General features: G+C 42.9%; 1 protein-coding gene across 3 annotated transcripts in view; it reads left to right on the forward strand.

Moving 5' to 3' along the window:
• The window catches only part of kirrel3a (kirre like nephrin family adhesion molecule 3a), an 827,580-nt gene that overhangs the window by 736,403 nt on the left and 64,975 nt on the right, over nucleotides 1-26,202 (forward strand). For all 3 annotated transcript variants that reach the window (XM_063038271.1, XM_063038272.1, XM_063038273.1), the window contains exons 7-8: nucleotides 13,686-13,834; nucleotides 19,360-19,487. In XM_063038271.1, coding sequence (XP_062894341.1) covers nucleotides 13,686-13,834; nucleotides 19,360-19,487 — 277 coding nt within the window. The remainder of the gene's footprint in view (nucleotides 1-13,685; nucleotides 13,835-19,359; nucleotides 19,488-26,202) is intronic.

The raw sequence follows: 26,202 nt of genomic DNA on the forward strand, positions 1-26,202 counted from the left end.
GGTTTAATTCTGCTGAAGTGTCAGTAGGGACTCAGTTTCCCGGAGACCACTAGTGCTTTCTGCACCGTGTGTCCATCTGTATTCCGCAATATATTGTTACTGCTTCTCCGTTCTGTTTGCTACTCTCCTCAGATGCTCCACCACTCTGTGGATGACTGTTTTGTCCACATTTGGACTGACTCTGCCTCAGGGCTTCTCTGGTCAGACTCAGCATCTCACTCATCGTAGCCTGGTGCAGCGAGTGAGCGCTGTGCTGTTGGCTCTGTGGTAGCTTCTGTTGAAAGGTGAGCCACTTAGGCACCTGGTGCACTGCTCAACCCTTGTCTCCTCTTATTTCTTGGTGAACACCCTTCTATTTCCAGGTTGAGTGACCTTGGCCATTTCTCAATTTCCACCTTGAATGAGGGTTCATCTTTCTTTGGGCTTGAACCTGAAGCGGAGGATGCAAATTCAGGAGGAGGACTGGGTAAAAATTTGGTGAGGCATGACAGGATGCTGGATCCTACCTATGCCTTCATCCTCCTTTGAGCAACCATGTTGCATTGGACAACTTGCACCATTGGTCAGATCTTTTGTCATCTTCCTAGAGAGACAACCACCACTGTCTAAGTAAGTTGCTGCTTCATGCGCCTTTGTCTCTGCTAAGGCAGCCTCAGGTTCACGTTCCTTCTTGAGCGCACTCAGTGTAGCTTCTACACGAACTTTCCCCATGACTGTGTGTGCTTTCACTGTGTTTACACAAGCCTTTTCAATTCAGCTTCATGCTTTGCTATACGCTGCTCCCATTCTTGCCACTTCAGCTCCAGCACGGACTTGAATGGCAGCAATGCTAAGCATCGAGAAAACGCGATCGATGTACCACCTTCTGACCTGACTTCCAGGGATCAGCAATCGACATTGCTGAGATCAGAAGCTGACATTGTAGCATACGGCATTCAGACGCGTCTCCAACCCATGGTGTTGCCTTTGAAGGCGAGTTATCTGTTCACTCTACTGTCCTCACAGTGCATTGTATAGAAAGCTAGGCACCTTCTCAAAAACCACCTAAGCTGGAAGCTTTCTTCTGGGTCTTTAATGAGAAAATGTTTTGAAAAGTTATTGCTGTTTCAAGGAAAATTAAAGAGTGGATAGCGATGGACGGCTTTCTACCATATGCGCTTCAAGTTGAAATTCATATTTACCCCTGCAAGTAGTGATGGAAAAAGTAGCTTATGGGAAGGAAATGTTGTTTTTACAAAATAAACTGAATACCAAATCAACAATACCAGGTTCACTTTGGAGTGTTGTCTACGTGGAGCGTGCAAGTGCTCCCGGTGACCATGTGCTTTAGTTTTCTTTCCCTCTACCAAAGACATGTCAATAGCTTAACTAAGTTTATTAGCTAAAGTACATGTGGTAAAAGGATCAAAGGGGAGTACATGATAAGATATATGGTAAGACTGAAGAAAATAATGAGAGGGCAAATGGGATTGATGGAATTACTTTGCTGGCATGGACCTGATAGACCAACTGGCCTTCTCCCAGGTTGTAATAAGACAGTAACTTGATTATCCCTCCTCATTTTCTTAAGGTCACATCCTATGTAATGGTGAATGAAGTAATCTGCCCATCCTTCTTCTCCTGCAGTCTTTGAGAAGGCTAATCACACATGCATCCTCCATCTTCCTACCTCTGGAGCCCAGCTGGGTGAGCTGGCCTTGATTTCATTGTCTTTTTGAGAGAATTCTCTATGGAGAGAATTATTTGCAGAAGCTTTAGTTCCATCACCTCTGGAGAACCCCAAGGACTTATTCTTGGCTCCCTTCTCTTTCCTATCTCTATATTACCCTTGACAACAATTCAAAGACATGGGATTGGATTCCATATGTAAGCTTGCAGTCTACCTCAATGTTGCATCTCCTAGCCCCTCCAGCATCCAGCAGTGACTGAATAGGAATTTCCTCCAACCACATTTAAGTCTATGCACTCAGTCTCCCTCATCGGCATTAATTGGATTGTTTACATGTAAGTGAAAATCAGGTAAAGCCCAGATACCAGTGATCTAAAATATGAAAATGCAAGAAGCATTCAATAAGCCAGGCCAAATCTGTGGGAAGAGAAAAGTTTTGAAGGCCCTTTATCAAAACTGGGAAGAAAACAAGCGAGTTTGTTAAGCTGCAGGGAGGTTGAGAGAGTGGAATTGGTTCTGACAAAACAAAACCAGGATGACCATGAAGATAAACAAGGTTATCTGCAGTCATTTGTTTCTCCAGGGTCACTGGTGAATAACTGAAAGGGAGCAGCAATGTAGCTCTAACCATGAGAAAAGAAAGATTAACTCTTGCTATGTGTTACCAGCATTTATGTTTTTATTTTAGATCATTTACATGTTTGGTGATGTGTTTGGCCCTGAGGTAAGCTTCCACTGGACATAAACTTGTCCTTATCTCATATCCTGCCACCCATAACCTTGTCTCATTCTCCCAGCATTCCTATGCTTGATGACTCAAATGGCTCCTGGTCAAATATGCTTCAGTAACATACACTTGGTGGCCACTTTACCTGGTGCCTCTTGTACCTAATAAAGTGGCCACTGAGTGTAATTCTCACCCCACTGTCAGCCTTTACTTCCATATCTCCCCCCAAGCATCACCCGCGCCCCCCTCCCTCAATGTTATTTTGGAACCTTCTCCAGCCTTGAGGTCTCTGCTCTTTAAGCAGACTGCTCTCAGTGACCATGTCTTAGTTCCATGGTTGTCAGCCCTGAAATCTTTTCTCTAACTCTCCCATCTCCTTGCTTCCACTTGTAGTTATCTCACCATATCCTTCTGTCGCTTCAAGGCAAGATTTTATATTTATTTTGTTAAGTCACTTGTTAAGTGACTTTTTTTAGTCGCTGTTTTTTTTCTGCAAGTGAAGGGGTCAGGGACTGTTATTGTCGCTGCTTTTTATGTGGGGGAGGGGAGGAGTCTGGGGCTTGCAAATGTTGTTTCTTTACTTTTTCTGGTGGGGGTGGAAGTTGATGCCTTTTATTTCATCAACACCCATTGTCTTTCTGTATCTCGTGGCTATCTGGGGAAGACAAATATCAGAGTTGCATTATATATGCATACTTTGACAATAAAATGAACCTTTGATCCTTTAAGCACTTTAGTTGATTTTGCTGTGATAAAGCTGCTGTTGAAAGGTGACATGTTTATGCATTTGTTGCCACGGTGTAGCAAGAACTGCTGTAAATGAATGGGAACTGAGCATTACAATGTCACTGAAAGTATAATACATTGTGAATACCACTCTATGTAATGGAGTATTCCACAATAAGCTGAACAAAGTTACATAAGTTCTATAGGATACTGGTGAATATTGGCACTGTAGCAAGTTCTATAGCAGAGGAGATGTAACAAAGATATTTTAACTTTTTTGGCCTTCTTTTCTGATTCAACAAGGGGCGTTCATGTACCTACCTGCAAACAAAGGAGTCACTGTACACTTGTTAAACAACAAGAAATCACCTTATTTGAATAATTCAATGAAATTACAACAGGAGATAGAAAAGGAATGTAAAAAAGGGCAATGTTCCAATAATCATGGGGGATTTCAATATGCAGGTAGATTGGGAAAATCATGTTGGTGCTGGATCCCAAGAGAGGGAATTTGAATGATGCCAACAAAATGGCTTTTTAGAGCAGCTTGTAAATGAACCCACTAGGGGAAAGGCAATTCTGGAATGGGTGTTATGTAAGGACCCAGATTTGATTAGAAAGCTTAAGGTAAAGGAACCCTTAGGAGGCAGTGATCATAATATGATAGAATTCACCCTGCAGTTTGAGAAGGAAAAGTTAAAATCAGTATTACATTGGAATAAAGGGAATTACAGATGCATGAGAGAGGAACTGGCCAAAATTGATTGGAATGGGACACGGTTAAGTTTTGTAACTTTAAATCATTAAACTAATTCAAAGGAAGACTTAGGAGTCCAAAAGGTTTGTTTAAATTCATGTTGACTTTAAGTGAGGCGTATAGGTAACATATGGTATCATGATGACATACGCAATTCACATATTCTTAAATATAACCATAATGAATTATATAAACAACAAAGAATGCTTAATCAAACAATATATTTACAAGATTTCTCAAACATTACTTAAATATTAAATACATAACACTCCTCCTTGCTTAGCTATAAACTCCAACTCAATGGAGAATGCATCTCAACTATGTACACAGTATACTATATAATACAACTACTATATACAGACATCCACAGCATGGTAAGTTTTAAATTATCCCATTCAGGGCTAAAGACTTCACTGCTGTGAAGGGTTTCTTACTCTTGGGGGATCCCTCTGCTTGGCAGGTGAGACATGTGGCTGTGAAAACTATCTCAGGTTCTGGGGTCTCCTCCATGGTGATTGTAGGAGTTGACCCTGGGACTGCAGGAAGTGGTTCTGACACTCTGAACACCTTTCTTCTTCTTCCTTTTTCTTCTTCTAGTTTGAGCATCTTGATCTTAGGAAGGTGCATTTAGTTCACCGGAGTTTTCTCTTATTTATCCTTCTATTGCTCCCTTTACAATCTGATCTCTCCTCTCGGTTCCCTCATTCACAACATCCTTTGATGAATCCTCTGCTTTCATATTCCCATAGCCTCCTTTCTTTTTGGTCTTCCAGTCACCCAGCTAGGCTTTGGTCTTTGCATCTACCTTTACAAGCAGCTTTTTGTCCCCCGCTTGAAGTTCATGCAATAACCTTGATGCACACAGAATAGAGTCTGGTTCTTTATACTCACAAAAGCCAAATGCCTGCAACTTTTCTGAAGCTCATTGAACTCTCTTCCAGCTTAGAACCAAGCTGCATTTTGCATGTAACTGCCTGATCAACATATCAGAAACTTTCTCAAATATGTTTCCCACAAAAACTGCTGTAGTTGGACCACTGTTTTCATCACTTTTTTGTAAGATTCCACAAACTAAACATTCTCTCAGGGCATTGTTAAGACTATTATCAAACTGACAATACTCAATTCAGCCACATATGCTGAAATGGACTCCCCTTCCTTTTGATTTCGTTTATGAAACCTAAAGAGTTCTGCAGAATGGTTTCAATTCTAAATATTCTTGATACTTTCACAATATCAGCAAAGCTCACTTCAGATGGTTTAGTTGGAGCAGTTAAACTTTGAAGCAAACTGTATGCCTTTAAACCCAATGCACTCAGAAAAATTGATACTCGTTTCTCATTGGCTATTTCATTTGCTTCAAAGTACTGTTCAATTTGCTCAGTATACGTGAGCTGGTTGCCTGCTATGTAATCAAACACATCAATCATTCTGATGTAAACAGCCATTTCTGCTTTTTTAAAATGATTATTATCAGTCCGTAGCCACTCTTTATGTACCAGGGTCTTCCCCAGGGTTGAAATGGCTAACACGAGAGGGCACAGTTTTAAGGTGCTTGGAAGTACGTAGGTACAGAGTAGATGTCAGGGGTAAGTTTTTTACACAGGGAGTGGTGAGTGCATGGAATGGGCTGCCGGCAGCGGTGGTGGAGGCGGAAATGGTGGGGTCTTTTAAGAGGCTTCTGGATGGAGACATGGAGCTGAGAAAAATAGACAGCTATGGGTAAGTCTAGGTAATTTCTTAAGTAAGAAATGTTCGGCACAGCTTTGAGGGCCGAAGGGCCTGTATTATGCTGTAGGTTTTCTATGTTTCTATGTAACCCATGAATTCTTCTGTTTACTGCCTTTTTCTTACTTGACAATCTCTGCATGTGCTGGCCTGCGTCTTTTAATTGGTATTCCTTGCTGCACTTTTTTTTAGTTCGAACGTCTCACTGTGCTTCAACAGGTCAGTAGCAGTCTTGGGTTAATTTAAAAAAATACCTTGTTGCCACTGTTATGTTTTGTAACTTCAAAACATTAAACTAATTCAAAAGAAGACTCAGGCATCCGAAATGTTAGACTAACCTTGTGTTTACTTTAAGCAAGGTGTACAGTTATCATGTGGTGGTGGAACAGTGTATGCAATTCACGTACTTTTACATATGACCATCATGAATTATATGAGTAACAAAGAAAGCTTAATCAAACAATATATTTTCAAGATTACTCAAATGTTACTGATATATTAAATACAGCAGAAGTGCTGGTGTTTCTGGGGAAATTCGGAAGGTAGAGGAAAGGTACATTCCAAGCATGAAGAAGTATTCTAAAGGGAGGATGAGGCAACTGTGACTGATAAGGAAAGTCAAAGAGAGAGCATATAATATAGCAAAAACACTGGACAACATCTTTTTTTCAAAAGAGTTGCTTCCTCAGAATTTTTTTCTGGTTTGATAGACCGTTAGAGGGTGAACACAAATATAATTTTGGATGACTTGTATCATGTAGGAATTTGGAGAAACAAGAAATTAATTGAATATAATGTGTTTAATTTAACAATGGTGTTGACACTTTTCAACTAAGTTAAAAATGTTTTGTTGATGATTTTCATTTGTACTCAGTGTCTGAGGCTTCATGCTTAAGTGTCCAACAATAATCAGTCAGCATTGATGGATTCCAGTTGCCCTGATGCTGCTTCTCCATGATCGCAATGTCCTGGTGAAACATTTCACCATGCTCATCACTGACAGCGCAAAGATTTGCAGGGAAGAAGTCTAAATGGCAATGCAACAAATGTGAGGAGCCAGGCTTTGTCTTGGTCATCAATTTTACACCCAAAGTAGAGCTCATAGGCTTTCTTAATAAGAGGAGTCATGTTCCGTCTCTGAGATTTAAGCGTATACTCTCCACAAATATAACAGAAAGTGCCGCGGCTGTTGCAACATTGGCAAGACATTTTGCTGTTACAAATACTCCTGAAAACATAGTTACTTTATTATAATGAGTACGCACAATATGCTATGCGCGTAGAGCATGTGCATCAACGTGATCGCAAACCGATATACATGTAAACGCAATGCAATGGAATGGTGCACATGATGCTTTTATAGTCTTTCTAAAACCTGTCCTGCCATGCAGCATTTGCCCTGACTGAGCATGCCCAGGCGTGCCTGGACAAGATAGGAAACTTTTCAGCTTACATAGTGTGCAATATTTTAATTGGCTTGAATTACGAGTTGAAATAACTAATATAGGCAATTACAGAAAATGGTGCATGATAGGGAAATTTCATTCTGACTTTCATGATTAGCAACCCAAAATCCATAAGATACACACAAGAGTATTTAGAAAGCAAAATCTTTGTTGTCCTGTGAAATTAGTGGAAAGGTAGATAATTGAGAAGCTTTTAAAAACCAGTGGAAGACAACGAAAAAGCCATAGAGAAAAGTTGAACTAAGAAGCTAAGCTAACCAATAATACAAAAAATATTCAGATATATAAAGAGTAAAAGAGAGATGTGAGTGGATATTGGACCACTGTAAAATGATAAAGTAATAGGGGACAAAGAAATGGCAGAGGAACTTAATAGTTGGGAGTCCTCATGCAGGATTCCCTAAAGGTTCATGGCAAGGAAGGCAAATGCAATGTTAGCAGTCATTTCAAGAGGACTGGAATGCAAAACCAAGCATGATATGCTGAGGCTTCATGAGGCATTGGTCAGACTGCACGAAGTATTGTGAGGCCCCTTATCTAAGAAAGGATATGCTGGCATTGGACAGGGTCCAGAGAAGGTTCATGGAATGAAACCAGGAATGAAAGGGTAAACATATGAGGGGCATTTGACGGCTCTGGGTCTGGACTTGCTGGAATTCAGAAAAATGAGGGTAGATCTCATTGAAACCTATCGAATATTGGAAGGCCTGGATAGAGTGGATATGGAGAGGATGTTTCCTATAGTGGGGGAGTATAGCCACAGAATAGAGGGACATTCATTTAGAACAGAGATGAGGAGGAATTTCTTTAACCAGTACTGGTGAATCTGTGGAATTCTTTGCCACAAATGGCAGTGCAGGCCAGGTCATTGGGCATATTTAAGGTGGAGATTGATAGGTTTTTGATTAATCAGGGCATCAAAGTTTACGGGGAGAAGGCAGAAGAATGGGGTTGAGAGGGATAAAACAGCTATGATGGAATGGCAGAGAAACATGATGGGCCAAATGGCCAATTTCTGATCCTAGCTCTTACAGTATTATGGCCTTATATCAAACATCCAATACAGAAAGAAAACAAATGGTTAATGAAATAGCAGTACAGAAAGCAAACCTAATACATATCTCCAACTACGCAAACACGAGGAATTCTGCAGATGCTGGAAATTCAAGCAACACACATCAAAGTTGCTGGTGAACGCAGCAGGCCAGGCAGCATCTCTAGGAAGAGGTACAGTCGACGTTTCGGGCCAAGACCCTTCGTCAGGACTAACTGAAAGAAGAGCTAGTAAGAGATTTGAAAGTGGGAGGGGGAGGGGGAGATCCAAAATGATAGGAGAAGACAGGAGGGGGAGGGATGGAGCCAAGAGCTGGACAGGTGATTGGCAAAAGGGATATGAGAGGATCATGGGACAGGAGGCCCAGGGAGAAGGAAAAGGGGGAGGGGGGGGAGTCCTTACGCTTAATAATTTCTACTTTGGCTCCTCCCACTTCTTCCAAACTAAAGGTGTAGCTATGGGCACCCGTATGGGTCCTAGCTATGCCTGCCTTTTTGTTGGCTTTGTGGAACAATCTATGTTCCGAATCTATTCTGGTATCTGTTCCCCCACTTTTCCTTCGCTATATCGACAACTGCATTGGTGCTGCTTCCTGCACGCATGCTGAGCTCGTTGACTTTATTAACTTTGCCTCCAACTTTCACCCTGCCCTCAAGTTTACCTGGTCCATTTCCGACACCTCCCTCCCCTTTCTAGATCTTTCTGTCTCTGTCTCTGGAGACAGCTTATCCACTGATGTCTACTATAAGCCTCCTGACTCTCGCAGCTATCTGGACTATTCCTCTTCTCACCCTGTCTCTTGCAAAAACGCCATCCTCTTCTCGCAATTCCTCCGTCTCTGCCGTATCTGCTCTCAGGATGAGGTTTTTATTCCAGGACGAGGGAGATGTCCTCCTTTTTCAAAGTAAGGGGCTTCCCTTCCTCCACCACCAACTCTGCTCTCAAATGCATCTCCCCCATTTCATGCACATCTGCTCTCACTCCATCCTCCCACCACCCCACCAGGAATAGGGTTCCCCTGGTCCTCACCTACCACCCCACCAGCCTCTAGGTCCAACGTATAATTCTCCGTAACTTCCGCCACCTCCAACGGGATCCCACCACTAAGCACATCTTTCCCTTCCCCCCGCCGCTTTTCGCAGGGATCGCTCCCTACGCTACTCCCTTGTCCATTCATCCCCCCCATCCCTCCCCACTGATCTCCCTCCTGGCACTTATCCGTGTAAGCGGAACAAGTGCCACACATGCCCTTACACTTCCTCCCTTACCACCATTCAGGGCCCCAGACAGTCCTTCCAGGTGAGGCGACACTTCACCTGTGAGTCGGCTGGGGTGATATACTTCGTCCGGTGCTCCCGGTGCGGCCTTCTATATATTGGCGAGACCCAACGCAGGCTGGGAGACCGTTTCACTGAACACCTACACTCTGTCCGCCAGAGAAAGCAGGATCTCCCAGTGGCCACACATTTTAATTCCACATCCCATTCCCATTCTGACATGTCTATCCACGGCCTCCTCTACTGTAAAGATGAAGCCACACTCAGGTTGGAGGAGCAACACCTTATATTCCGTCTGGGTAGCCTCCAACCTGATGGCATGAACATTGACTTCTCTAACTTCCGCTAATGCCCCACCTCCCCCTCGTACCCCATCTGTTATTTATTTATATACACACATTCTTTCTCTCTCTCTCCTTTTTCTCTCTCCTTTTTCTCCCTCTGTCCCTCTGACTATACCCCTTGCCCATCCTCTGGGTTTTTCCCCCCTCCCCCTTTTCTTTCTCCCTGGGCCTCCTGTCCCATGATCCTCTCATATCCCTTTTGCCAATCACCTGTCCAGCTCTTGGCTCCATCCCTCCCCCTCCTGTCTTCTCCTATCATTTTGGATCTCCCCCTCCCCCTCCCACTTTCAAATCTCTTACTAACTCTTCCTTCAGTTATTCCTGACGAAGGGTCTCGGCGTGAAACGTCGACTGTACCTCTTCCTAGAGATGCTGCCTGGCCTGCTGCATTCACCAGCAACTTTGATGTGTGTTGTTACATATCTCTAACTAGTTGTGACCCAACCTAAGAGAAGATTCCCCTTTGCACAAAAAATGTGCCCCTTTTTATATCATTTAAGATCCCTTTAAAACTCCAACGTAACTCTTACACCAGTACTTTCCTATGATACGGCATCATTTGGTATCTGTACATTGATTTCACTTTCCCCAGACAAGCATGTATTCATCATGATCTACACTCAAGGCAGTAGACTTGTACTCCTTTAACTTTCTCAGAATAATTCCTCTCCAGATTAATGCCATTTTGTCTTACACACTTTCAATTTATTTTAGTATATACCAAGGAGAAACCACATTTTCTCTAACTCTCCCCTTGCTAAGTATAAAATGCCCTCACCCCACTTCACCATTCCCCATCCCCTTTCCCCTTTCTCACCTTATCTCCTTGCCTGCCCATCGCCTCCCTCTGGTGCTCCTCCCACTTTTCTTTCTTCCATGGCCTTCTGTCTCTTTCACCAATCAACTTCCCAGCTCGTTACTTCATCCCTCCCCCTCCAGGTTTCTCCTATCACCTGCTGTTTCTCTCTCCCCTCCCCCACCTTTCAAATCTACTCCTCAGCTTTTTTCCTCCAGTCCTGCCAAAGGGTTTTAGCCCAAAACATTGAATGTGCTTACTTTTTTCAATAGATGCCACCTTGCCCGTTGAGTTCCTCCACCATTTTGTGTGTGCTGCTCATGTTATGGTATGAAGTACAACTGTATTACACTGTGGGCAATAACAGGGTATACACAAGGTGTGCTATATTGTACAATGGGTTTCTTTTTGTTCATTTACATGATCTAAGGTATCATTGGCATGATCAGCTTTGCTGTGTGGTCGTAGTTACCCTTGCAAAGTCAGGAGTGAGCCACCTGCTTAACCTTCTTCAGTCCTCGTCGTGAAGGTCCTTCCACAGTGCTCTTCAATAAAGAATTCATGACTGTCCCAGGAAAACAAATGGAGGAAAAGTGTCAAAAGGGAATGCTGCTCATACTGCAAAGAAAATTGCATTAGGTGGCAAAAGTCATGGTTTTGAGAAGTGCTGCCTTGGTGAATTATTTTAACACATTTTGTACATTGCAGCCACCGAGTATGAATGGTAGAGGGAGTAAAGGTTGAAGATGGAGGTTGAAATGATTCTTGAGCAAACAGCTTTGTCCTGGTTAGTGTTCAGTTTCTTGAATGTTGTTAGAACTCACTTATCCAGACAGGTAGAATGTATTCCTCTGCACTTGCAGCAGAACGACCTCAGAGGGCAGATGCAGAACTTTCTGAAGGCAATAGAGTGGGCATTTGTAGTGATATGCTTGACTTTATCAGCTGAGGTATGGACAGTTTTTTTTTAATTTCAGAAATAAGTTCCATTCATTAAAAATGCATAGAAATACAAAACACTCAGTGCATTGTTCTGTTCACCTTTATTGTGTTCTTCAGTCTATATACTCACAGTGTTATAAGTATTATATATTGGTAATGTGAGCATATCTTATGTACAGAACGCCATTGCAATGATACAAACTATACGTGTTTGAGGGGCTTCTGCACCAGGCTTAGCATTTCAACGTCTAGTGGTGACACAACCCTAGACTACAGTGCTTCCTCACAAAGCCTTGATGTTGCCTCCGTCTCTCAGCATCTACTCCTGCAGCCTGGAATGTGCCATTTGGCAGCATTTCCCTACAGACAATCTGTTGTACTGGAAGATCAATGGGTTTTGGGCAAACCAAAGGGAGACTTTCACTGAGTTGATGACCTTCCAGCAGCACCTGATGTCTGTCTCAGTGTGTGTCCCTGGGAACAGCCCACGGATCAGAGGGTCCTCTGTTACACAGCTGCTGTGGATGAATGGGGACATGGACTCTTGTATCCTTGTCCGCACCCTCTCAGTAAATCCACAGTCTGCAAAGAGGTGGATGACTGTTTCCTACCCATCACAGCTCTCCTGAGGGGAGCGTGCGATTCTGACTGTCTAGGAGGGTCACTTCCTCTGACAGCCAAATGAGGGCACTTTCAAAGGAAATTAGAGATGTATGCCATAAGACTAGTCATCATCAACATTACGTGCCATGTCGTATGACATGGGTGATCATGGTCTTCCATCTGTCTTTTATCTACTTATTCTTTTCTCTATCCATGACCATGATTGTTCTTGGCAAATGTTTCTACAGAAGTCGTTTGCCATTGCCTTCTTCAGGGCAGTGTCTTTACAAGATGGGTGACCCCGGCCATTATCAATACTCCTCAGAGATTGTCTGCCAGGCGTCAGTGGTCGCGTAACCAGGACTTTTGATATGCACCAGCTGCTCGTACGACCATCCACCACCTGCTCCCATGGCTTCACGTGACCCTGATCAGGGGGATAAGCTGGTGCTACACCTTGCACAATGGTGATCTGCAGGCTAGCAGAGGGAAGGAGCACCTTACACCTCCTTTGGTTTCTCCACCCTGCCGCCCCATAGGACTAATACAGTTGTATAATACAGTAATAATGGAGGCCTACAATCAGCAATTGGCCAGTGCTGTAGTAGCATCAGCACTGGTCTTCGAGAGGAGTGGTCCCGGGTTCGAATCTGGCTGGCTCCTTGCATGCTTTCCTTCCGTACTGGGCTCAGCGTTGAGCTAGCAACTCGTCCTCATGAAAAACAGACAAATGCTAAAGAAATGGCACTACAAGGCACGGAAAGGAACAACAACAATCAGCAATTAACTTTCTTTTCTTCCAATCCAGTGGGCTGCATTTGGTGTTCACAATGTGGCTTCCTCTACATTGGAGAAACTGGATACAGATTAGGTGATGGCTTTGGCAGAACCTGTGCTCAGTGTGCAAGGGTGATTTTGAGCTTCCTGCTGTTTGCCACTTTAGTTCTCCAGTCCACTCCTGTTCTGACCTGTCTGTGGCCCCTCCACTACAGTGAGGTGCAACATTAACAAGAAGAACATCTTCCACCTGGGCATTTTGTAACCTCAAGAATGAATATTGTACTTACTAACTTCAGGTAAACTGCTCTCTCATCATTTCCCATCGCCCTGCCTATATCCCTTTCTCATTCCATTCCTTTAAAAATGTCTTGTTAGCAGTCAGTATTCATGTTATTTATCACCTGATCTGTCTTCATCCACCTCAATCAGATCCTCTGTCTTACACCTCACCCCTCTCACCGACTCTGCTTTGAAAACTGTAAACCTTCCTAGATCTAAGGAAATGTCCCTGACTGTGTTCTCTTTCCACAGATGCTGGCTGACTGGCTGAGTTCTTTGACTTAGTTTCTGGCTTGCTGTCCTCATATCTCCTTCTGTAGCCCCATCTCAAATTTTATTTGCTGATGCATCTGTTAAGTGTGTACACTGTTAGAAGTGCCATAAGACAGTGAAAGTATGAAGTATATCAGAGGATGCCAGTGATGTACATTAGAGAGCTCCAGTAAGAATTTGGGGTGTTTCAGAGATTTAAACTGAGGTGTTATCTGAGTGCTACATTAATGAGTGTGGCTTTTGATCTCTTCCATGTTGCTTCAGGTGGGCGAAGGGAGGCCAGCTACTGCGGGGAGTTCAGGGTGACACTTACGAGACGATTGTGGACTACAGCTTCTTCACAGAGCCCGTGTCTTGCGCTGTGTCCAACCCATTGGGAAGTACAAACATCAGCCGAACTGTTGATGTTTACTGTAAGGAACTCTTCATTCTTTATTTCCCAGCATCACAACTTTCTGTGCTTTCAGCACTGGAGATTTCCCTAGTGTCACAGTCCTCAGTCATTACAACCTCCAGTATTTGGTATAATTTTTCATTGCTCATAATTCCTCATACTCCCAACAGTCTCAGGAAGAATTATAGTTACTCCCAGCTTTCCTCAGTCATATCATCTCCTGGGTCTCAGAGATTCCCCTGTGTCTCACTTTCAGCCTCTCTCAAACACAAAATTCTATCACTCGGATTTATTTTCAACATCACTCTCCCAGTCTTGTCTAATTTCCCAACACAAGCTTCCAGCTCTCACCCACCTATCTAAAATGGAATCACCACAAATGCCCCAATCATTAATCACAACTGATCTCTTAACTGTCAGTCACTCTCAATAAATCTCCCAACACTCTCAGGTCACCATCAGTCTCCAAGTTTCCAAACACTTGCAGGTTTCCAAATTCTAGACATTCCCAATCAACCAACTCTCAGCTATTCTTGAAGCTCCAGATTCCCTGTTCCCTTGCTTCCAACTTCCAATCACACTAAATCTCCCAAGCACTAGTTCTTCCCAAGTTCCTAGTTCCAAGAGAATCTAATATCCCAACTGCCAGTCATCCCAATCTTCCAAACAATTATTCCTAAATTCCCAGACACTTCTTCTCTCTCAATTCCCAGTCACTGACAATCTCCTAAATCACTCTTCAATTTTCCATTCATGCTTAGTCCAACTCCTAGTAACTCCAAAGCTACTTCTCACCCATTTCCCAGTCTCCCAATTTCATCATACATAATAACTAGACTCTCAGTCATTCACATTCCCCCAGTTACAATTCATTCCTAATCTCCATCCTTCTAGGCGTTCCCATTTTCACAACACTCTGTCACTCTCAATACCCAACTCACGTTCACTCTCCAAATTCCACTCACTGGAAAGCTCTCATTTTCCAATTCTTTCATGACCAAACCTCAGTTTTTCCTGATCTCACAAGACCAAGTCGTACTGACAAAGTCACAGAATCATACAGCTTGGAAACAAGCTATTCGGCCCATCACATCACACCAAACCAAAGGGCACCCATGCCAACCCCCATCACCTGGCTCATTGCCTTCAATGCATTGGTGATTCAAATGCTTGTGTAGATACTTCTTAAATGATCTCATGACTCTGCTTCTACAACTCTCTCCAGCAGTGTGTCCCAGGTACCCACCCTATTGGTGAAAAAGCCCCCTCTCAGATCCACTCCAAAACTCTATCCCCTTACCCTAATTCCATGCTCTCTAATTGTATCTATCTTTGACACGGGAGAAGCTTCCCTGCAGTCTCCTCTAATAAGTTTATATACCTCATTCATATCCCCACTTTATCTCCTCCGTTCCAGGATGAACAGATTGAGCCTCTCCAGTCTGTCCTCAGAACTGAACTACTCCATTCCAGGCAACATCTTGGTGAATGTCCTCTGCAGCCTCTCCAGCACTATCACATCCTTCCCAAGTGCGGTGACTAGAATTGCGCACAGTGCTCCGGCTGAGGTCTGACCAATGTTTTATAAAGTTGGAGTATAGCCTCCTGCTCTTGTATTCAGTCCCCTGCCTCATGAAGACCACTATCCCATAAGCCTTGTAAACCACATTATCTACCTGTGCCGCCACCTTTAAGGATTTTTGGACCTATACACTATGGTCTTTCTGTTCTCCAATACTCCATTGGACCCTGCTGTTCATGTCCTGTGCTCATTAGTGTTCCCAAAATGCATTAACTGATATTTATCAGGGTTAAATTCCACCTGCCATATCTCAGCCCATTTCACCAACACATGAATATCACCCCAGCATAAGCCATCCTTCCACACTGTGAACAACTCCACAAATCTGCCTATCATCTGCAAACTTACTGGATCATGCCTCCTACATCCAAATCATTCTCATATAGTAGAAACAACAAGGATCCCAGGTCCAATCCCTCTGGAACAGACATCCAATCAGAAAAACAGCACTCTACTTTTAACCTCGGTCTCTTTTGTCAAGTCTGTTTTGGATCCAATTCACTAACTTACCCTGGATCCCAAGGACTTTAAGTTTGAACTACTGTATTTGGGACCTTGTCAAAGGTCATTCTAGAGTTCCATGTAAAACATGTCTACGTCACTGTCCTCATCAATATATTTTATTACCTCTTCAATGAATTCAGTCAGATTGGTTTCATAGGATCTGCCTTTGACAAAGCCATGCTGGCTACCCCTGGTCAGTCCTTGCATTTGAAATGATAATTAATCCTGTCCTTCAGAGTGTTTTTTTCCAATAATTTTCTTTGTGTTGATGTTAGCTTCATAGGTCTGTAACTATGTTTGCCTATAGCCCGTTTTGAAAAGGGGAACCACATTTCTTGTCATCTGGTACCTTGATTTGTGTCTAATGAAGATGTAAAAATCTCAGTTTGAGCACCATAATCACTTCCTGTGTCTCCTATTGAAGCCTGGGATAAACCTCATCTGGCCCTGGGGTTTTAGCCCACTTAAAGCACTAAGAACCATCTCTTTACTGATGGATACGCACAGTCACTTCATTTTCCACTAGCAGAGTCCTACAACAACAAAGTCCAGTTCCTTTGTGAATACTAATGAAAAGAATTCATTCAGGACCTCATCTATACCTCAGGGTCCACACAAAGATTGCTTCTATTGTCCCTCCTGTGCTCTACTGTTTCCCTAGTTATTCCTTTGCCCGTAGTACCAGGATGCCTTTGGATTTGCCATAATCCTGTTTACCTGTGCTTTTATGTAGTCCCCTTTAGACTTCCCAATTTACTTCTTAAGTGCCTCCCAACTCATTTTAAATTCTTGAAAGCCCCCCCTTGTCTTTAGTTCCATACACCTGTTATATGCATTCTTTTATCTGTTTGTCCATCCCTTTACATCCCTTGACATCCTGGATTCCCTGTAATTGTTACCCTTGGCTTTCACCCTTACAGGAAGATATTGTCTGTGAACTTGCACCTTTGAACTGTGCAGATGTGGACTTACCGGCGGTAATTTCTCCCAGTCTATCTCTGTTATTTTAATGGAATTGGCAGCCCCAATTTAAAAGTTTTATTCCTGTTACATCCCTATTTTTTTCATACCTTCTTTGAAACCTACAGAATCATGGTCACTATCTGGTTGAGGCAGTTATGATAGCTACGTTTAAAAGATATTTGGACAAGTATGTGGATAGGAAAATGTCAGAGGGATATGAGTCAAATGTGGGCAAATGGAACTGGTAGTAGTCCCATTTAGTCAGCATAGATGAGTTGAGCTGAAGAGCCAGTTTCCGACTGTATTAATCTATGATTCTTTGGCTACCTCCAAAATGCTCCCTCACTGACCCTTCCTCCCCTTGTCCAATTGCATTCCCCAAGACAAAGCCCAGCAATATTACTTCCCACACTGGTTTATCTACACACTGTATCAAAAAGTTCTCATGGGACACCTGAAAACTTCCGCCCAGCTGAGTCTTTTATACTCAGATAATATTCAGGAAATTGAAATCGTTTCATCGCAACATAGAAAACCTACAGCACAATACAGGCCCTTCGGCCCACAATGCTGTGCCGAACATGCACTTACTTTACTCCCTTTCATACTATAACCCTATTTTTATTACATCTCTCTGCTATTTGCCAATATCTCTGGTCCTCTATCTCCTGTTGAATGTTAGGAGGTCTGCAATACACACCAATTAATAGAAGTGACAAAATCCTTTTTGCTCTTAATCTGTACCTGTATGGTCTCATTTGACCACCATTCGAGGATATCCTCCCTCAATGCTGAAGTAATACATTCCTTGATTAACTGTGCAAAACCACCATCTCTTTTCCATCTCCCACAGCCTCACCCAAAAAATTCTGAGTTGCCCTTCATGCCAGTCTTTCAACTGTGTCTTCATGATGGCAATGATAGTGTAAATCCACATGTTAACGAAAACTGTTTGAGTTCTCCACCTTACTGATTAGGCTCCTTGCATTAAAATAGATGCAGCGTAGTTTTTTGTTTCCCTCATGTTTATTTATCTACCTGCACTGCCTACTGGTTTAACTAACTCTTTCTCCTCTAGGTTATTATATGCATCCCCCCCAACTGAAAATTTGTTCTCATCCCCCTTCCCATGTCAACTCAATTCAAAACCTTCTCCAAAAATATTAGTAAATCTCCCCACAAAGCTATCGGTCTCATTCCAGCTTGGGCACAACCAATCTTGCTTGCACAGGCTCCACCTTGCCCAGAAAACTTCTCAAAGATCCAGGAGCCTAAAGCCCATCCTCCTGTCTAATCCCTTCATTGAACTTATCCTTCTGTTCCTATATTTGCCCTCTGTGGGACCAGAAGCAATCAGAGATTGCAACCTTTGAAGTCCAGCTCAGTAAATGACTACCTAGCTCCCTAAACTCATGTTGAGAAGCTCACCCCTGCTCCTAGCTATACTACCTGTCTCAGTCTTCTTGTTCCCGTCTCTTCCCTCTCTCAACTCTCAAACACTCCCGACTCCAATGCACTCCCAGTCTCTCAAACTTTAGCCATGCTCTACTTTCCAACTTCCAACCATTCCCAATCTCTGAACTCTCATTCAGAATTCACAATCATGCCCAGCCTCCCAAATCTCACAAGTCCCAGTTATTGCCAGCCCCCAGTTTCCAATCACCAATCTTCAAAGTCCAGTCTCAATTAGGTTCTCAATTCTTTATCCCTCCCGGTATCCCAGTCTTGTTAATCCACATCTCCCAACGCTCAAATTCCAGTCATCTCCTAGTCTCTTCACTGTCGATCATTTGCCATGTTAGACTGGAAATGCACAATGCCATTCCAATTCCCATTCTGCTTCTAGTGAGTCTTTGGAAGACAAGACTAAATTGACCCTTTCTCTGTCCTTGTGCCAGCATATGTTTGTATTCTCTTATCTTTAAAGTTACCTTTAGAGCCCTTAAGTATAACTTTGTGCTTTAGACCCTAGTATTGTGCTCTGAAAAATTACCTCACCCCTCAGACTGTTTCTCAGAAGTCACCACCCTGAGGCAGTGGACTGTGCCCCTGGGCAGTCTATTGGCTTCTCACCACACTCTGCTTTCCGATCCAACCAAGTCTATTGCCTTCGTCGAAAAGATTTGGGATGTAGGGAAAGTGTTGATGCTAACCAATGGCAGATTCTAGCTTCTGCCCCCTTCCTTACCAATCCTGATGAAGGGATTCAGTCCAAAATGTCAACTGTTCATTCCCTCCCACACCCTGCCCCCCACCCCCGTAGACGCTGTCTGACCTCCTGAGTTCCTCCTGCAGTTTGCACATGTACTCCTCCCAAGTTTCCCAGGTACTGGGTAAATATCTCAACAGTGCCAAATTCTCTCTAATAATTACTTCTTTGAACTGCCCCGATCCAGTGAAGGATTCATATACAATTGTAGCTGGGATCTCATAGCTGAGTGGAGCAGGCCTGTTCTTCACCTCCTCTCACACCTCGTCTCTCTTTGCTTGTGCAGTCGGACCTAGGTTGACCTCCGAACCTCAGTCTCTGGCCGTGGACTTGGGGTCAAGCGCTGTGTTTAACTGTGCCTGGACTGGAAACCCATCCCTCACCATTGTGTGGATGAAGCGAGGCTCTGGGGTGGTGAGTACTGTGTCTGACTTCAGTCGGGCAAGCAATCTTCCTCTCCTCACCTCCCCACTCCATACCTCTGGGTAAACAAAGCCACAGATGTAATGTGAAGAGACCAAGCAGACCACAAATTCTGCAGCCCTCCAAGGGCATCCCTCTGCTATATTTTCATTGTAATTTGAATGCTCATTTTTTTTAAGCCCTTAACTCCGAGTGGAGTCATTGGGATGCTGTCATGACGGTGTTTTTTCAGCAGGCTCACAAAGCCGAGTTGCTAGCTTGACGCTCAATCTAGCACAGATGAAAAGCGTGCAAGAGAGCTAGCTGGATTCGAACTCGGGAACCCTCGCTCCAACGTCCGGCGCTGATGACACTATGCCACCAGCCGGCTAATTAGAATGTTCATGCAATGTTTTTATTTTGGTATTAATTCCAGGGATGCACGCATAACTGGTATATCATTTTCCCCAAATTGCCCTTAAGAGACTATTGGTGAGCTGCCCGTTGTATATGGTGTGTTAAGGTCACTGCAGGTTTTTGCAGTGACAGTTGGCTGTGATTTATGCCAAGGTCAGGCTGACATCTACATTGCTGAATGTGTTTCTTTTTCAAAAGCCTTTAGGGCAAATAGCCTACAGTGCCAGTATTAGAAAATCAAGATAAAACTGCAAAGCTGGAAATCTGAAATAAAACCAGAAAATGCTGGAAACACACACTGGATCAGGCAGGAGCTATGGAGATCTCTCAGTACCAGGGCTAGCCATATGTTCTTACCTTTGTCTTCCTTTATTTGCTTGCTCTCACCTGCTAGACATTTCCTGATCAACTAGACAGTATGTCATAAGACCATAAGACGTTGGAGCAGAGTCATTCAGCCCATCGATTCTGTTCCATCATTTGATCATGGCTGATCCAGTTCCTTCTCAACCTCGTTCTCCTACCTTCTTCACATAATGTTTCACACCCTGACTTATCAAGAATCTTATCAATCAGTTCCACAGATTCACCACCCTCTGGCTGAAGAAGTTTCTCCACTTCTCCATTCTAAATGGACATCCATCAGAATTGAGGTTGTGCCCTCTGGTCCTAGACTCCCCTACTATGGGAAACATCATCTCCACATCCACTCTCTAGGCTTTTCAAAATTTTATATGTTTCAATCAGATCCCCCTCCTTCTTCTAATCCTGCACGAGGATTCCCAAGTCCTTTTGCACTCAGATTTTTGAATTTTCTCCCCGTATGGAAAATAGTCTATACTTTTATTCCTTTTATCAAATGCATGACCCTACACTTCCCAACACTGAATTCCATCTGCCACTTCTTTACCCAGCCTCCCTGCTTCTTCAATGCTTCCTGCTCCTCCACTTATCTACGTATCATCTACAAACGTGGCCACAAAGCCATCAATTCCCTCGTCCAAATCATTGACATATAATGTAAAAAGAAGTGCTTCCATCACCAAACCCTGCGGAACTCCACTGGTCACTGGCAGCCTTATTCTCACTCCTTGCCTCCTGCCAATCAGCCAATCTTCTATCCATGCTAGTATATTTCCAGTAATACCATGGGCTCTTATATTGTTTTGCAGCCTCATGTGTGGCAGCTTGTCAAAGGCCTTTTGAAAATCTAAGTACACAACATGCACCAGTTCTCCTGTGTCTAAGCAACACACACAAAATGCTGGAGGAACTCAGCAGGCCAGGCAGCATCTATGGAAAAGAGTAAGCAGTTGCTGTTTCGGGCCGAGACCCTTTGTGTGTTTTGCTTGGATTTCCAGTATCTGCAGCTTTGCTCATCTTTCTCCTTTGTCTATCCTGCTTATTATTTCCTCAAAGAATTCCAACGGATTTATCAGACAAGATTTTCCCTTAAGGAAACCATGCTGACTTGGCCTATTTTATCATGTGCCTCCAAATACTACAAGACCTCAGACATAACAATCAACATCTTCCCAACCACTGGGGCTAGGTTAACTGGCCTATAATTCCCTTTCTTCTGCCTCCCTCCCTTCTTAAAGAGTGGAGTGATATTTGCAATTTTCCAGTTCTCAGAACCATGCCTGAATCTAGTGATTCTTGAAAGACCATTACTAATGACTCCATAATCTCTTCAGCTACCTCTTTCAGACCCTCGTAAGTAGTCCATCTGGTCCAGGTGACTTACTTACCTTCAGATCTTTCAGCAATAGCAACTGCACTCATTTCTGCCCACTGACACTCTCGAATTTCTGCCATATTGCTATTGTCTTCCACAGTGAAGACCGATGCAAAATACTTATTCAGTTAGTCTGCCATTTCCTTGTCCCACAGTACTAGCTCTCCAGCATCAATTTCCAGCAGTCTGATATCTACCCTCACCTCTCTTTTACTCTTTACATATCTGAAAAAACTTTTGATATTCTCTTTGATATTACTGGTTAGCTTACCTTCATATTTCATCTCTTCACTCCTTATGACTTTTTATTTGCCTTCTATTGGTGTAGGAAAGCTTCCCAATACTCCAACTTCCCACTAATTTTTAATCTATTATATGCCCTCTCTTTCCCTTACATATTGGCTTTGACTTCTCTTGTCAGCCACGGTTGTGTCATCCAATCTTTAGAGTACTTCTTCTTAAGGATGTACCTATTCCGCCCTTTCTGATTTGCTCCCAGAAACTCCAGCAATTTCTGCTCTGCCGTCATCCCTGCTAGTGTCCCTTTCCAACCAGCTTTGACCAGCTCCTCTCTCATGCCTCTATAATTCCCTTTACTCCACTGTAATACTGTTATATTACAGTGCACAACTTGCAGGGTGAATTCTATCATATTATGATCACTACTTCCTAAGGGTTCCTTTACTTTAAGCTCCCTTATCAAATCAGTTTATTACACAACACCCAATCCAGAATAGCAGATCCCCTAGTGGGCTCAACCACAAGCTGCTCTAAAAAGTCATCTCATAGACATTCTACAAATTCTCTCTCTCTTTGGACCCAAAATTACCACCAACCTGATTTTCCCAATCTACCTGCATATTGAAATCCCACGTGACTATCGTAACATTGTCCTTTTGACACGCATTTTCTATCTCCTGTTGTAATTTGTAGCCCATATCCTGGCTACTGTTCAGAGGCCTGTATATAACTCCCATCAGGGTCTTTTTACCCTTGCAGTTACCCACAATGTTTCTACATCTTCCGATCCTATGTCACCTCTTTTTAGGGATTTGATTGCTAATGTGAGCACTGATCATCACCCAGTGCTCATATTAGCAACATGATACACAAAAAGGAGCTTAATAATCCATGCTTAATAACTGGCTAATCATTTGTCCTGTGATAGACATTATATCACAGTCTTCTTTGCAACATGGACTAACTTGCATTCTCTCTTTCTGAATTCTGATGAAGGGTTTCGACTTGAAAGATTAGCTGTTTCTCTTTCCAAAAAAAGCTGCCTGACTTGCCGAGATTTTCCAACATCTTCTGGTTTTACTTAGCCCCAGCATAATCCACTGCTCGTTATCTGCAGTATATTGTATGTAGGTGCACTTTTAAGTATTTGTGTATCAATGATATGCCTTTTGATATATTTGTTGTGTCAGCCACTGCTATTATTTGAGTATGATTCTCGATGAGTGAAGGACATTTGGTAAGAAGTTCTATCATAAACTCTTGCCCCAACAGTAATATTGCAATTCCTGCAGAGCCTAAACTGTGCATTCCATTTCTCTCACACTTTGTTGTAATGTTTGAAGGCAGGAGTTGCACTGACTCATTGATAGAAGATGAGAGCAGTCTCTAGGTCAAGAAAGAGAACCCATACATTAAGAGGGGTCATAATGAGTTGGGAGGTTCACTGATTAATGGAATGGCACCATGGTGTGCAATAACTGGGTGAGTTTCTGATCGGGATAGGGTAGCAGACACCAACAGAATCAACAAACTCATTCGTAAGGCCAGTGATGTTGTGGGGATGGAACTGGACTCTCTGACGGTGGTGTCTGAAAAGAGGATGCTGTCTAAGTTGCATGCCATCTTGGTCAATGTCTCCCATCCACTGCATAATGTTCTGGGTGGGCACGGGAGTACATTCAGCCAGAGACTCATTCCACCGAGATGCAGCACTGAGCGTCATAGGAAGTCATTCCTGCCTGTGGCCATTAAACTTTACAACTCCTCCCTTGGAGGGTCAGACACCCTGTGCCGATAGGCTGGTCCTGGACTTATTTCTTAATTTACTGGCATAATTTACATATTACTATTTAACTACTTATGGTTCTATTACTATTTATTATTTATGGTGCAACTGTAATGAAAACCAATTTCCCCCTGGGATCAATAAAGTATGACTATGACTATGGATGCATTGGTGATGTAACTGCAGCTGAATAGTCCAAGTGAAAATCCAAGAAAAGGCAGACACTGAAACTCTGAAATAAAAACAAGAAGATGCTGGAAACACTCAGCAGGCCAGGCAGCATCTCTGGAGAAAGAAACCAGTTAATCTTTCAGGAGTGGGATCCTTCATCAGAAATGAAGCAAGAGTTTAACAAGTTAGTCAAGACAATAAGACCATAAGATATAGGAGTAGAATTAGGACATTCAGCCCAATGAGTCTGCTCCACCATTCATTATCCCTCTCAACCCCATTCTCTGGCCTCTACCCCATAACCTTTGCCACCCTTACTAATCAAGAACCTATCAACCTCCACTTTGAATATACCTAATGACTTGGCTTCTACAGCTGTCTGTGGCTCTGAATTCCACAAATTCATTATTCTCTGTCTAAAAAAATTCCTTCTCATCTCTGTTGGAAACATTCTCTCCATGTCCACTTTATCTAGGCCTTTCAATATTCAATAGGTTTCAAAGATTTCCCCCCTCAGTCTTCTAAACTCCAGCGAATACAGGCACAGAGGCATGAAATGCTCCTTATACGTTAATCTTTTCATTCCTGGGATCATTCTCATGAACCTCCTCTGCACCCTCTACAATTCCAGCACATCCTTTCTCAGATACGGGACTCAAAACTGCTCACAATACTCCAAGTGTGGTCTAAGTGTGGCCTTATAAAGTCTCAACATTACATCCTTGCTTTTATTTTCTAGTCCTCTCGATATGAATGCTAAATTGAAATTGCCTTGCTTACCACTGATTCAACCTGCAAGTTAACCTTTAGGGGATCCATAGTAGGACTCCCAAGTCCCTTTGTACCTCAGAATTTGCATCCAGTTTAGAAAATAGTCTGCACCTTTATTCCTTTTACCAAAGTGCTTGACTGGACATTTCTCTCCGCTACATTCCATTCGCCACTTCTTTGCCCATCCTCCTGATTTGTCCAATTCCTTTGATAGACTCCTTACTTCTTCAACACTGCCTGCCCCTCCACCTACCTTTGCATCATCTGCAAACTTGGCGACATTGCCATCAATTCCATCATCCAGATTATTGACACATAATGTGAGAAGAAGCGGTCCCAACACTGACCCCAGCAGAACACCTCTAGTCATGATTTGTCAGTCAAGATTTCCCCTTAAGGAGATCATGGTGACTTTGGCCTATTTAATTATGTGCCTCCAAGTACCCTGAAACCTCATCCTTAACAAACAACTCCAACATCTTTCCACCTACTGAAGTCAGGCTAGCTGGCCTATAATTTCCTTTCTTTTAACTGTCTCACTTATTAAAGAGTGGAATGACATTTGCAATGTTCCAGTCCTCAGGTGCCATTCCAAAATCTAGTGATTCCTGAAAGAATATTGCTAATGTCTCTACAATCTCTTCAGCTACCTTTTTCAGAACCCTGGCATGTAATCCATCTGGTCCAGGTGACTTATCTATCTTCAGAGCTTTCAGCATCCCAAGCATCTTCTCCTTAGTAATAGCAGCTACACTCACTTCTGCCCCTGATACTCTCAAATTTCTGGCATATTGCTGGTGGCTTCCATAGTGAAGACTGACACAAAATACTTATTGAGTTCGTCCACTACTTCTTTGCCCCCATTACTACCTCTCCAGTATAATTTTCCAGCTGTCTGATGTCACCTCTCTTTTACTCTTTATTTATCTGAAAAAATTTGGGATATTCCTGTATATTATTGGCTAGCTTACTTTCATCTTTTATATTTTCTCTTCTTATTGCTTTTTACTTGACTTCTGTTGGTTTTTAAAAGCTTCCCAATCCTCGAGCTTGCTATTTTATATGCCTTCACTTTTGACTTTTTGTTGTCTTTGACTTACCTTGTCAGCTATGTTTGCCTCATCCTCACCCCCACCCCCCCACCCCCATTTGAATGCTTCTTCCTCTCTGGTATTAACCAATCCTGCACTTCCAAATTACTCCCAGAAACTCCCAACATTGCCGCTCTGTCTCCTTCCAATTAACTTTGGCCAGCTTCTCTCTCATATGCCACTGTAATTCCCTTTACTGATACATCTGATTTTAGCATCTCCCTCTCAAGCTGCAGGGTGAATTACATCATATTATGATCACTGTCTACTAAGAGTTCATTTATCTTACACTCACTAATCAAATCAGGTTCACTACATAACACCCAATCCAGAAATGCCTTTTTGCTAGTGGGCTCTGCCAAAAACTTCTCTAAAAAGCCATCTCTTTGGCATTCTACAAATTTGTTCTCTTGGGATCCAGCACCGACCTGATTTTCCCAATCTACCTGTGTGGTATATTTAATATTTCAGTAATATTTGAGTAATCTTGTAAATATATTGTTGATTATGCAT

The sequence above is a fragment of the Mobula hypostoma genome, chromosome X2 (genome assembly GCF_963921235.1).
Source record: "Mobula hypostoma chromosome X2, sMobHyp1.1, whole genome shotgun sequence".
In the NCBI taxonomy this organism is placed as follows: Eukaryota; Metazoa; Chordata; class Chondrichthyes; order Myliobatiformes; family Myliobatidae; genus Mobula; species Mobula hypostoma.